The 13,512-nt window shown below is 44.4% G+C and overlaps 1 protein-coding gene across 1 annotated transcript in view; it reads right to left on the minus strand.

Moving 5' to 3' along the window:
* LOC143188122 (discoidin domain-containing receptor 2) overlaps positions 1–13,512 on the minus strand; it is a 144,248-nt gene that overhangs the window by 17,764 nt on the left and 112,972 nt on the right. Inside the window, exons 8-10 of the mRNA XM_076392192.1 lie at positions 5,095–5,434; positions 2,965–3,155; positions 2,560–2,738 (exon numbers count right to left, since the gene is read on the minus strand). Coding sequence (XP_076248307.1) covers positions 2,560–2,738; positions 2,965–3,155; positions 5,095–5,434 — 710 coding nt within the window. The remainder of the gene's footprint in view (positions 1–2,559; positions 2,739–2,964; positions 3,156–5,094; positions 5,435–13,512) is intronic.

Genomic DNA, 13,512 nt, shown 5'->3' on the forward strand with positions numbered 1-13,512 from the left:
ACGCGCTATTTCCTCGTGTCCGCTGGAAGAAATAAATCATCGACGTGCTACAAATTTGGCGGGGCGTATTTTTATTCCGTCAGATCGCGGCGGCACGATTTAGGCGCAGGCTGCCGAATCAACCATCCCCCCACCAGCGTCATATTTCTGCGATGTTGGCACGCGAGCCGACAGAGACGGGACCAGACACAAAGGATCGGAGGGATGAGCGTGAGAGTGCAACAGAGAGGGGTCGAAGGGGCGCGAAAGAGAGGGGGAGATAGGATTGCAAACGTGATTACACGACGCGCTTTCTCTCCGCAATTAACAGAGCGAACTGGCCCGGAAGCCACCGGACCGCGTAATGATGATACATTCCGCGAGGGTTGCTCCGGGTGTATCCACGGAGAGGGTTCGATGCATCTCGTTGACGGCAGTTCGTTTATACGTCGACGAACCGATCAATCGGATAATTCTGCAGATTGCGCGGAAACGCTGCCGAATACGCAGTACTTTATTTTCTCGGCGACGAGTAATCCTCTGCGCTACTTGTTACGAATTAACGGGGGTGGGAACTGCGGCTAGCTTTCTCTGGACATTGGGCGACCGTGTTTTTGTTGAGTTTCGTTCCGATGGTTTTGATACATTTATCACTGTAGAGGAATCTGATGAAAAACGTAATTGATAAATGGCTGATATTTTTATACGACCTGAATTCAGTCACGGATGAATGTATGTATAATAGAAAATACGGGCGATGAGTTCAGTATAGTGTTATGAAAATGACATTTAGTGCCGTAATTTGTTTTATATTCTATTTTTTAATGGATTACTATTCTGATACTAATTTAAGATGAATTAGTGTGTTAGGAATTTAAATAACTTTCAGCTGCACAGTTTTAATTATCAGGATGAAGCTATTTCAATATCAGGTATGTTTTTCTGCTTATACTATTTTCAAACTTACGAGATTTTTATTTTATTTCCACACCCACTGCTCCCTAGAATTCTGTCGATTTTAACTGCCACTTTTTGCCAAACGATGATCGAAAGCGCCTTTACATCGTATTATAACATAAAATTGTAGTGCTTGCCCTTTACGATATGTCGTTTCCCTGCACGGAAGATGCATAATCTTCGGCGGAAGCCAACGTGTTCCAGGGAAAGTATCGCGCCAGCGTTATCACGAGCCGTAAGCTATCGTCGCAGTCGATCCATAGCGTCGGATTATTGGCCAATTCGGAGCAAGTACTCGCGTTATCGATCCGACGCGCTCTTATACTGACCTTTACCCGCGAATCTGGCGATTTTTTATGCTAAATGAGAGCCCAGGGGAACGTCTCGCGCGTTTGACTGTGCGTAGGGTTCCTCCACTTTTTTCCTCCTCTTTCTCCCTTTTCCATTCACCGCCCCGCACGTTCGTGCACAGTGCTCCAGTATTCAGGATACGAGGTACGTTATACTGTACCCGCGGGAGGTATATCTAACCTCCCCCTCCCGAAACGGTCCGCACTCGTTCCGCCATATTGATTTGAATTATTAATTGCGAACTTTCCCTGGACGAATGGAGCTCGCGTGTAATGGTTGCCAGCAGTAATACAAGCACGCTCGGCCAAGGATGGTCATTATTTATAGATCGAGTGGCGATAAAGCAGTCGTATTTCAGCACCTTTCGGCCCGCTCTACTTCGCCCCGCGATTATTTCCTTCCTTGTTAAACGTCGCTTTATCGACTACGATGTTTTCACTCTCTCACTTTTGTTACTCTCTCGTGCCACGAAGTCTAATTAGACTGCGTACACACACAAAAGCTCGAGCAATAAATGGTTAGCCTCCGCGTGTTATGACGGCGGAAACAATTTTTGAAACTAACGCACGCTGTGGGAGATAGAGAATGAGAAATGACTGAGTCGTACCACTTGGAATTGCGAGAGGCAGTGTAAAGGGACGAGGAGAAATGGATCGTCTGTTGTCAGACGCGTTTGGAAACAGTACAATAGGAAGTACAGCGTGACTCCTATGGAAACGGCTGACAAAGCTCAATTCATTTCGCTGAATAAATTAACATTTCAGCTGGAAATTACTCACAAGAGTGTACATAAACTTTTTCACTTGCTATTTATCATTAGATTAGTGTGAGAGAATTATTGTCTCCAAAAGAAAAAAAAACCGTGTTTAGTTCTCAGATTAACCCTGCTACAATTCTCCTAAAAATTCAAAGTCCTAAAATATCCTCAAAAATACAAAATACAGATATTAACAATAACTCTTTCACCCTCTCCTCAATCCTAAGAAAGTTACCCTATAATTGAACAATTTTTAATTCTTAATTTTATATTTCCTAAAATAGTATATGCTAAAAATTCCACCTCTTCTAATATTCTACTCTCTACACTCACAAAACATTCCAGAACCTAATAAAACAAATAATACACGAATTCGCAGCATGTACAGGAACCATCCGACAACCAAGCTACACAAGGAAATTCGCAACAGACTCTACATCGCACAGAGCCAACCTAGAGCACGTTGGTCACAGAGTCAACGAACCTTACCCCAGCGTGGGTGGCAAACGACTCACCTTTTTGTCCTCCGTCTTGGTGCTGCGGGAGGAAGCCTTGGAGAAGAGGCTGTCCTGGTCGCTGGCGCTGGAAACGGCAGGGCCGCGTCCCGTTCCGTCCTGGTTGAGCAGGGGCACAGTGCCGAGTTCCGGTACCGCATAATCGTACGATGTGTCAACTGCACCGTTCGCGTACACCGCTGCGGATGATATAGCAAAGGAGGATTGGGCGCAGAACCATGGGGGGACGGTGTATTGATTGCGGTCAGGCGAATGCTTTGTTGTTTGCTGCACACGTACGTGCACAGCTCGAGCGGGTCGCTCGTGGCGAGCGTTTAATGTACCCCCGTCTATATAAGTACAAGCGCGTGGCATTCGCCTGCGCGTAAAACAACGCGCCCGCGAGTGTGTTCGAACACGGCGTACCTGAGTGATTGATGTTGGTGCCCTTGTTGTTCAGCATCATGTCTTTCATCTCCATAACGACGGTGCTGTAGCTGTAGTACGGTGCGTACTTCAGTGCCTGGTACGGTTCTTGGTAGTCGTCCAGCTTGACGATGTCTAGAAGACGGTTGCCGAGGTCCCGCGGCAACGTCGGCAAAGAGCCACCAGCGTACCTTGTAACAGAAGGAAGGAGCGACTGATTTCAGCTCGGTTGGCCTCTGCGGGATTCCGCCCCCGCCGTTAATATCGCGAGACTGTGAACGCGACAGGGTATGCGGACCAGCGGATTCCTCGGGGCGCAAAAATCTTTCGTGTCTTTCTCTGGTGACGAGGAAGATTCGCGCTTAAGCAAGGCGGAGATATGTATCGACACGCGGGGAAATTGCTCGAGGGTATTTCTTACCCCTTCGAAGTGTCATCAGAAGGTCTTCGTCGAAGAATTTTCAGGGTAGAGTCTTCGCGAAATTTCGACAATAACGCGACAACGATGAAAATCGAGGATTCTGATGTTACGGTGGTTTCCGAGTTGTTGAGCCACATATGGGTTAAAGGGAGAAGTGTCCCAGGGAAGATTGACCTTAAAGCGTCTTTCCCAGCGGCGGAAGTGCATCGCTTTTCGAGGGGGTACTTTTTGCCCGGGAGTTTCATCGTTCAGCTCAAGTGTGCGTCAGATATTCGTCAAAGGGTGGTAAAACGTTTTGCGCGCGTGTACTCGAAACGCCCACTGTACGTTCTCTTTTAGGACAGCTCGCTCTCTGGCGGAACAGCAATATCAGGTTGCGCAAAGCAGCGGCAAGGTTGAAGATCAATGTTGAAACCTGCAGGTCGCGGCCGAATTACGACAGGACCTCGAGGATCTCGACCAAAGACATTAGTGTTTGTACAAACTCGATATATTGCCTGAGGATGTCCGTTATTGGACGTTATTGGACATCCACTAACGAGCAGGCAGGATCAAAAGTTTATTGGAAGGGTGACTTCCGGCCTTGGGTTGTCGTGAATGGATGCGAAGTTTGGAGGGGCGTCGCGGGGTCACGTTATTAGCAAGTTTTCATAAGCGAGAGGGACTAGAGATTTATGAAATACGAAACTGTATGCAATTTGCAATAATTTGTATGCATAATGTGCACTATTTTAATTTTTATGCAACGTTTTTTTAATCCTGTCGTCATTAAAAAAATTTAACTAAATAACTATCAGATGAGCATGAAATTTTCTCCGTCTAATTATCTACTTTTTCCTTTAGCATAACATAAAGAGTTAATGTAGTATGGAAATTTGATATTCATAGTGTTTTGGGAAATTGATTGCAGTCTGAATATAACAGGTACGTACTACATGCAGAGCTTTTTATAGATGAAATAGTGGAATAGATGATTTTTCAGTCTCTGAAATTCAAATTTTAATAAAAGTACGAATTTTTCGACAATGTAGATCAGCTGCAATAAATTCTACAAAAATTCATGAATATTTTATATAACCAACCTGGTCCTTTCCATTAATATATTTTCCAGAATATATTCATTCACAGATAGGAATGGGCTAACCGATCAATAATTAGTCTACTGTTAATAATATCGAATTTCATATACAGGTGCTTCGGTGTCCATTTCATGCCGCCGGTTCGCAAACATTGTTCCGTCGGGGCCTAAGCAAGGCACTAAAATCGGTAAACGGTGGTGTTTGCGTAAGGTAGACGCGAAATCGACGAGAGACCGTAGGCCTATCTCGAAAGCCAATATTATTAGTAGTAATATTTACTATAACAGCGGAAGCCGCAAATCCTTTGTGTCCACATCGTTTCCTTTCACCCTAACATCGTATCTCGCCGCGGCGATGATACCCTAACACAGCCTTTTCATTATATTCTCAATACTTAAAGAAACTTTTCCCAACGATGGTTCTTGAAATAAAATAAAGTGTTCTTTTGATAGTAGAACAATTCTAGCTCCTTACTGAGTTAAGAGAAATCCCCGAATACAAGAAGAAAATTTTCAACAATGAGCTTATCTCTAAAGAAACTAATTTTCAAACAATACAAATTCTGAAACTTCTGATTAATTCTCTAAGATACTTTCTTTTTTTATTACATATAATTTTAAAAGAAGATACCTTTCGTCGTCCTCCAAAGTGTACGCCATCAATGCAGCCCCTTTCTCGACAGTGGCGCAGGTTGAGCCAAGATGGGAGGGTGCCTTGCCAGTCATAGGGCTGGCGAAACACTTGCGCTGCCTGTGCCTCGAGACGATCAGAAATATAGCGACGGCCAGCAGAAGGATCACGGCGGTTAGCACACCGATCACGACCGCCATGTACGTCGGGTCGTCGTGCTTAGCCGTCGAGACCGGAAGTTCGCCCTCCGCGGCACCATTCTTCTCCACGAACACGTCGCTCTGAATCGGTGACTCAGTCGTCGGCGCTTCCTCTGGCGTGAAGTTGCCGTGAGCCACGTCTGAAATCGCAATAAAAGAGAAACGTTAAAACAGAATAAAAAAAACTGAAATCTATCGTGTAGCTATTATTCGCAGCTCGAGAACCATTCGTGCAAATAAGTTCGTTCTCGTCCCGTGTTCGCAACGATCGTGTAGATTGCTCAAAATCGGGTCACAGAAAATACGACAGAACAACGATTCGTTTCGGTATTGTTTTTCCCCTCTTTTTTTCAGCGTCGATATTAAAGCGCAACGAGAGTTCCAGGCTCCAAAGAGTTCGCGCGAGCATTCGAAATTTTTTTTTTATAGGGTCACACCATGCGTAAGCGCAGCCAAAGAACGGAAAAATATTAACGCACGAGCCACTGAGTAGTCGCGGAATCATTAAGCGGAAAGAAGGTACTCGAGCGAGCGCATGTAGAGCGCATAATCAACCTATATGCGTTCCGATGGGAATAAAGCGCCCACCGTTCCGCGGAATTTTCCATTTGCTTGATTGAAAGGCCGCTGAACGATTCGGTTGTCTAATTACAGCCGCGCTTCGCGGGTTCCACCGAGCTGGTCTATTCGTTGAAATGGAATTTTTAATAATTTCTCTGGCTACTCTTGCGGAGCCAGGCAAAACGACATCTCGTTTTCGGAAAATAAAAAGAGCTGTGGAGGTCAGGGCAAAAATATTCCAAGTACGTTTTTTCACCCCCTTTCCCCTGGTCCCAAGCTGCGACAGAATCGCATTTCGCGCTGTCACGAACAATTAAACCCGGCACCCCGGCTCTTGAACGAATTTTCTCGACACGAGGAGTGACATGCTCGGGCGACGCGCGTGTTTCTTGCGGACTCGCTTACGCCCTTTTATCTCGGCGTCAGCCGAATAATTCACGCGGAGACAGGGGTAACGTGCTCGGAAATTGGACTCGCTGTGATCGTTGAATTTGTGTAATCGTACAATTACCAGGATTGCTACAATCTTGTACCATTGCTGCTCTAAACGTTTCTAGCATTATGGTACCAGGGGATTCTTTTTATTTCTATGTTTCTATATGTGGAGGACATTGAGCTAAAAGTAGACAAAACTAAGAGAGGAAATAAAAAATTGATGAAAATAATATCTACACATTACCATAAAAATAGAGTAAAATCCTAGGAACTATAAATTTGAGCAGATTAGTCAAAGAATTTCTCTGTGTCACATGACGACATGAAACAATTCTATTAAGCCTTATTTATTTCTGAGCATACGCACAAAAATTTCAGACCAATATATAAATTCTTTTTAACTTTCATTCTGCACCGCAAGAATTTTCTCCTCGACCATTCATGAATCCCGTCTGTACGGTCGGCTCCGTTAAATAAAATCTTCTCAGACATCTGAGCGACGTAGCCGGCAGAAAGCAATAAAAACGTTGGATGGCCAGCAAAAAGAAGGTCAAGAGTGGAGAGGATCGCAAGAGCGAACGAATCTGTCGGGTTTCACCGATGAAGCCTTCCCGCTGCACGAATTCGCGAAGGCTTTCCGCGCGTTACGTGGATTCCTGGTAGGATTATTCCAGGACGAAACAAAGCTGTCGTCACGTTTGATATCGGCCTTTACATAGCCTTGGCAAGCCCACTGTTCCTTCGTGTCACTTCTGACAAACCGTCTACCGCCCTTGCATCCCCTATGAAATTTGATATTAAACATTCTTTGCACGGGACTGGGGGTTAACCGTGAAAAGGGGTTTTGTTTCGCGATGCTGCGGCGTCAGGTGCACCTTTGGTTGCCGCTGAGCAGCCCTGGACTCGTTGGCAATTTGACGGGAATGAGTTTCGATGCACACAGCAGGGTTGCAGGTGTCGTTGACGAGGACCAGCCTGAACTAAGTACAGGCCTCCTCGTTTCCGTATCTGTCGCGATGGAAGAAGCGGATTTCCGTGTGTCACCGAGTATGGTTCCGTGTCTGACGAGGAGCTTTTGTGCTGGTATCAGTTGCTTTCTCTAGAGATCTTTGGTGACCTCTATTTTGGGTCAGATATAAGGCAGCTATTGAATCTTTCGTTGACTCTTTCATCTGTGGGTATCTCTATATCTTAGAGAAAATTGTTAAACTATTTAGTTCTATTGGCAAGTTTGACAGCTTTCTCTCTTCCTTTTTGGTTTTCTTAGACTTCTTCTGATTTTTAAAGAATTAGTTTCGGAGGAGGTAATAGGAAAATATGAAATACATATGTAAAAGCCACTAAAATTAAAAATTAGATATTTGTGTACTTTAGGTCGGTGGAACTGATACCTGTTAACAAGTACGATTCAATAGGTTTCAAAAAACACTCATTGAAGACTTAACTAAAACGACAGCTGGAAAGAAATACGTGATTATGCAGCAGGTGTATTTAATCTTGTCGGGAAGATACTCTCAAAAACGCTTCGCGCAGGTCCATGTCGATTGACACTTAGAGCAACGAGTGTGATTCAAATTAAAGCGTCTCGCGTACAGCGTACTAAAAAACGCGTTAAACAGTGCTCCCATTTCAGCGCAACAATTAAATTCTTGCCACGGTTACGCGCGTGCAAAGGACTTCGAGTGTCATAAGCGGAATTGAGTTTCCAATTAAATTCTTTATCCAGTCGCGCTCGTTACAGTCGCTAGCGCTCGTATCATTGGATCGAGACTGCTTTGTCCCCTGCAATTGATCAACCTTTTTTCCTTATATAGAAAATCGTAAAATACAAGTATCTAGTGTCCATGTTAAGTGGATTTGGACGAATACATCCTGAGTGTGCTACTCGATCAGATTTTTTAAAATTGATACAAATATGCAGAAGCATAAAGGTGACAGAAGTATTCAGACTCCCTTGCTTTATGCAGTTAGAGCAGTAATTTTTCTTACAACTATTCAATCTGCTAAAAATATAACAAATAAATGAAATTTAGATCGTAAATTTTTATATTTCTAAAACAATTTTCATTTTCAGATACCTTCTTACATTACAGCTTAAAATTACCTTGAATGAAGTTCAACATTATAAAATCTACTTAAATTATACCCATCGCCAATTACATCACTGAAGACAGGGTTAACGTCCGCAACTGTAGCAAGTAGCAACTTCCGAATTCGTCAGCCGTCAGCAGTAAGCGCGCAAAAAGCGAAAGGAATCGCTTCCCCCGAAATAGAATTAGAGAGGCCGCCGTATATTACTGTGGCACGACTAAATATTTTCCAAAGTGGCTCCCCGGTCTGCCGCGATACCGAATCCCCCCGCGTTTAATTATAGCGTAACGCCGTAGCCCCGCGATTATTTCGCCATCAAAACAATAACACAGTCGGTCTCCCGTGGCTGGCTGCACCGCTGCATACAGTAGTACGCCAGATTTACGATCGGATCAGGATGCAGCGCGATTGCGACAAGGGTGGGCCATAACTTACGTAGGTGGATCTTCCGCGTATAAATCATCGTGTGCACAGCGAGATGCAACGGGATGCCTTTCTTCGGTCGGGAATGAGAATAAAATCAATAAAAGAGGGGAGCCAGAGGAAAGCAGTTCGGTAAGAAGTCTCTTTCTTTCATACCGCGGCTCGCTCGCGTGCTCTTGCAGCCTTCTTTTTCCCCCACCCTAAATACGCCATGGCATCCCTTTCCATCGCTGGATTCGCGACGAAGACAACGCGATGCGCGAAGACGTTGCACGTGCAGCGTGCACACGCAGCTGACGCTCGACGTCAAACGCAACTAATGCGCCCCTTGATCTCGTGAGCGCGCGCGAGCTTGCACGGGGCAACGAGCAGCGGCGAGGAAAAAGTGGCTCGGCAATTTTAAAGCGCTTTGATTTACCGCTCGAAACGGAAATGGCACCGCGAACTTCGTTTCTGCCGCGACCCCGTTTCCAACTGACGTCGGACGCTTAATCGAACGTCCTCTATTGTGAATCCCGACACCGTGGGATTGTCTGGCGAAAAGGATGCTTCCGGTGCTTCGAGTACGTCACCCGTCGCCACCAATCGTTGCCTTAACGCGTCCTCCTCGTTTTATTCTTATTTAGTCCCTGTTATCGCGACCATTGTCGACCCATCGTTTCCTACCCCCTCTGCGAGCTTATCGCCCTAGCTGGGGGCGGTTAACCAACCGCGCATTTATTCGAGGATATGAAGTATTAAAACTGTGAATTACTAATTGCGATGCTCTTTATGAGTTGGCATTAAACGGTTGTCAATGTCCCTGTTTGGGGATTGCACGAGATTTGAACGATAAATGTTCATCATTATACAGTGGTGCACAGTAATGGTTATGATGTTCACTCTGGATTGGAGATACACGTAATATCTCCATTACTTTATACCTCATTTAAATAACAAAAATATAAAATTTTTGATACTTCAATATTTGTTATTTAAAGTTTCAAATTCCCTCTTGAATCCTTCAATTTTTCCTTTTAATATATAACATGGCTAAGAATCGCTCCTTCACAATATCAGGATTAAGAGGGTAATTAATAAAGTGTTCAGTCTTCGAATAACGAACTCTAAAAGACTATAACAAGTTTCATCCCCTATTTGCAAAGCTTCCTCTTTAAAGACGCGCCACTTAATCTCGCCGTGTCAGCCATGTAATGGGATTATTAACGAGACAAGTTTAAGTAAATTTTTTGACGGGTCCTTTCGTTCCTTCTTTGTCGATTAATAATCGAGTATCCGGCCTGAAATCTTGGGACAGGCGCTGGAGGCGTTGTCGCAGGGACAACAAGCGAGACATGGACCGTTGCTCGGCTAAATGCCCGCGATATATCAGCAGAGGGACACGATATTTTGAATATTTAAGGAACAGAATTGGATGAGCGATCCTACGACGGTGAATCATTTTTACGACAGCCAGTGTAACCGTAGAGGCGAGGAAGAAAGGGGCATCCACCTGGGCAGGCGGATCCAAGCCCGGCTTCTCGTATTTCCCTGTCCAATTACGTCTACTCGCCGAGGAGAACAAGAAGGAACAGCGAAATCCCTGCAGGACCTCCGCGAGAAACGGCTGAAAGAATCGGCCCGAACGGGTGCATCCATTATTTTTTCCTACCCTTCCTCCTTCTTTTCTACTTGCTCGGCAGACGTGCTTACCGAACTGCAGATCGAATGATTGTCCTCAAAGAAGTAGCGAGGAAACGAACGACCAGGATTGTCGATAAACTTTTTAACGAATCTCTTTGGCCGTCGACTGGTTGCTGGGGCTGCCTCGAGGACCGCGAGATACGATTGCCACCTGCTCGACCTGACGTTCTTATCGAGCTGCTTCAGGCTTTTCTTTTGCACGCTTTTTTGTAACGTTTTAGTGAACGCTTTCGATAATGTATATTCATGGGTTTTGAAGGATTCGAGTAGCCCTCTGAGACTCTTCAAGCGTTCGCGTAAGAGCTGAGTGCATTCTATTGAAATGTGACATTATAAGAACGGTAATTCCGTGGGAAAGATACATACAAAATATGTAATAAGTTTCTTCTTGAGATTTTTCATTGTTGAGAAAACTGTGCTTGGCGTATTTTATACACTTATACACGACTAAGAAATATATATATAAATTGAGAGGTAATGAATTTTCTGTATTGTACTATTTATTTCCCATAATGGAATTGTAATAACCCCATTTGCATTATCTTTCAACGCAGACATTCATATCAGGTGGATGTTAAGCTATTAAGTTCGTTTATTTATTTCTGCATGCTGTTATTACTTTTCTTCCTGTATTATGCCATCAGTAGAGACGTTATACTTGCTTTTATTACCACCATCCATCAATGAGTATCTGATATTTCCTCCAAGAGAATGAGTTTTCGTTTCATAGAGGAGAATTATGTCCCATGGATATCAGTCACAGTGCGGTCACATTCGCAGCCTGCGTTGTTAGACTGGGTCATTTTTCTTCGTCGTTGCTATTTCCTACCCCTCCCTTGGCTTTCCTTTTCTTTCTGAATAAATGAGCGGAGGCTGGATCAACGAGCATGAATTTCACGCAGAGCACGCGAATGAGATCCGTATGAAATTATCTGTCTAGAGGGGGGTTGATTCGGCGGAGGGTCCCGAGAAAAGGGTTGCTGGCGGTTCTGAAGGGGTGGCGAAGTTGTTGAAATAAAGTAGTCCGGCTGACGCGTCATTAGCAACAGCCCGCTGCAAAAGCTCCCGTTTCGAGGCTCACAAAGCCCTTCTTGGCCCTTTCACCCGCCGTTCTCTCTTGCATTAATGGACGAATCCTTTCGAAATTCGTTCCGTCGCTGCTGCGATTTCGTTCACCTGCGCGAAGAAACAGTTTCGACAGGCTTCTATTGAGGACAGGATGAAACGCGATTACCAAGGGTCTTCCACTGACCTTTACTACTCGGATCATTTATTTTCGCCCAGGAAATTCAAATAATTAATCCTTTATTAGCTCGAGTAACGGGGGCAGATTTGTTTAATGGGGTTGCTTTATCTTCATGACTTCAAAGTCTTGGTTGGATGTCCTGTTCCTTTATTAGCCAATATTAAAGATTAGAGAAATTTGATTTTTCGAGAGTACCAATTTTTGTAAGAAAATTTCATACGTTTGTAAGGTACAACTTTAATCATATATCTCTGTGTATGCCTTTACGGAAGATTGAAGTTACAAGTAAGAGGTCCTTTAGATTGGATACACAAAGTTAAAAGGATCTGCTTGAACCAGGATGAGAGGTTAAAAAGATTATTCGTTAACATGGATACCAGGACTTATACCATGCTTCATCCTCAGAAAATCTTCTTTCATATTCTCAAATCTAATACCATGCACCCACGCTCTGGCTAGCACAGATATGTATTCAGAATCTCTGAATTAATGAACAAGATGATCTCGACTAATTGTAACTGATACAGGACCTTATGTTTCTCGAAATCCTGACATTACATTAACAACTAACTTAACTGACTCTAAATCCCTTTTACCATCAGGGAATTCACCTTACTCGTCCAAGACCTTCAGGAAACCTTTCAGCCTTCATTTCAAACGTCTTCATGCCCACTAACATTAAAAACATCGTATTACTCTCCAACAATTTCCTACAACGTGTATCCGACTCAATAAAACGAAACAGCCAGCGGAAACGACGCATCGATTCAGCGATCTCGTATTTTCCAGCGTTTTAGCTTTTTCCAGCTGCTGTTTGCTAGATGGGAGTACAGTCTGGTGTACATTTCCGCGCACATCCTTTGAGAAGAAAAAATAGTGGATGGCGGAACGCGGACTGGAAAAGTTTTCATGCCCACTTTACGAGGCTGTTGTTAGGTTGGCAAATCCCGCTGACAAAGAGTCCTTTGTGCACCGAATACCTCGTATAATAGCGAGACGTCTTTCGCTAACTCATCGCTCCCTGTTTCGCGATAGTTCGTCTTCGATTCACAGTTCCAGGTGAACTTAATTAGAACGAAAGGAGGGGAAAATTGAATTCGTCAGACGAATCGTTATTTTACACCGTCTGGGTCAGCCAATTGCGTTGGCTGCTTTCTTTTAGTCGGTGCTCCAATTCTTCCGCTCCAGGGGCGTCTTTGATGCCCATTTAGGACCAACATCCACGGGTTAGATGATAAAGCGCGGAAGTTGGGTTTCGTGACACGGTTTACGAGAAGCCCCGAGAAAGAGACTATCCTGTTCAATTGTTCGGCGACTCGAGCACCACTCGCGTTTAATTCCTCGGTACGGTTAACAAAGAATCTTTTTCTCCACAGAGCCGTGGTCGCTCGCTCGGAAACCAAGAGCTCTGCCGCGCTTCCGATCTCGTGTTGTTCGGGTTTTTCCCTCTGACAAAGGTCGTCCCTCTATCCTCTTCTACGCTATCAGCGGGTTTTGTACGTCATCTTCGAATTAATTGGATTCCCTTGCCGCGGATGGACGCTCATCGATGTAATCGCTCGGAAGGCCGAACTAATTCGCCGAATAACAAAAGCTGGGAACCTATTTGCGCGGAATGGTGATGAAGTGCTGACTGTAATAGTGGGATCCGAAATTCTCGACAATATTAGGGAAGTTTGAACTGCTTTCCTGAGTTGAGATTTTAGCGTGTAATTTTTTCATCGAATTGATCTATCTTTTAGATATATCACTGTAGCTATAACTACAGTGGAACCTCGA

Source organism: Calliopsis andreniformis, chromosome 2 (assembly GCF_051401765.1).
Source record: "Calliopsis andreniformis isolate RMS-2024a chromosome 2, iyCalAndr_principal, whole genome shotgun sequence".
NCBI lineage: Eukaryota > Metazoa > Arthropoda > Insecta > Hymenoptera > Andrenidae > Calliopsis > Calliopsis andreniformis.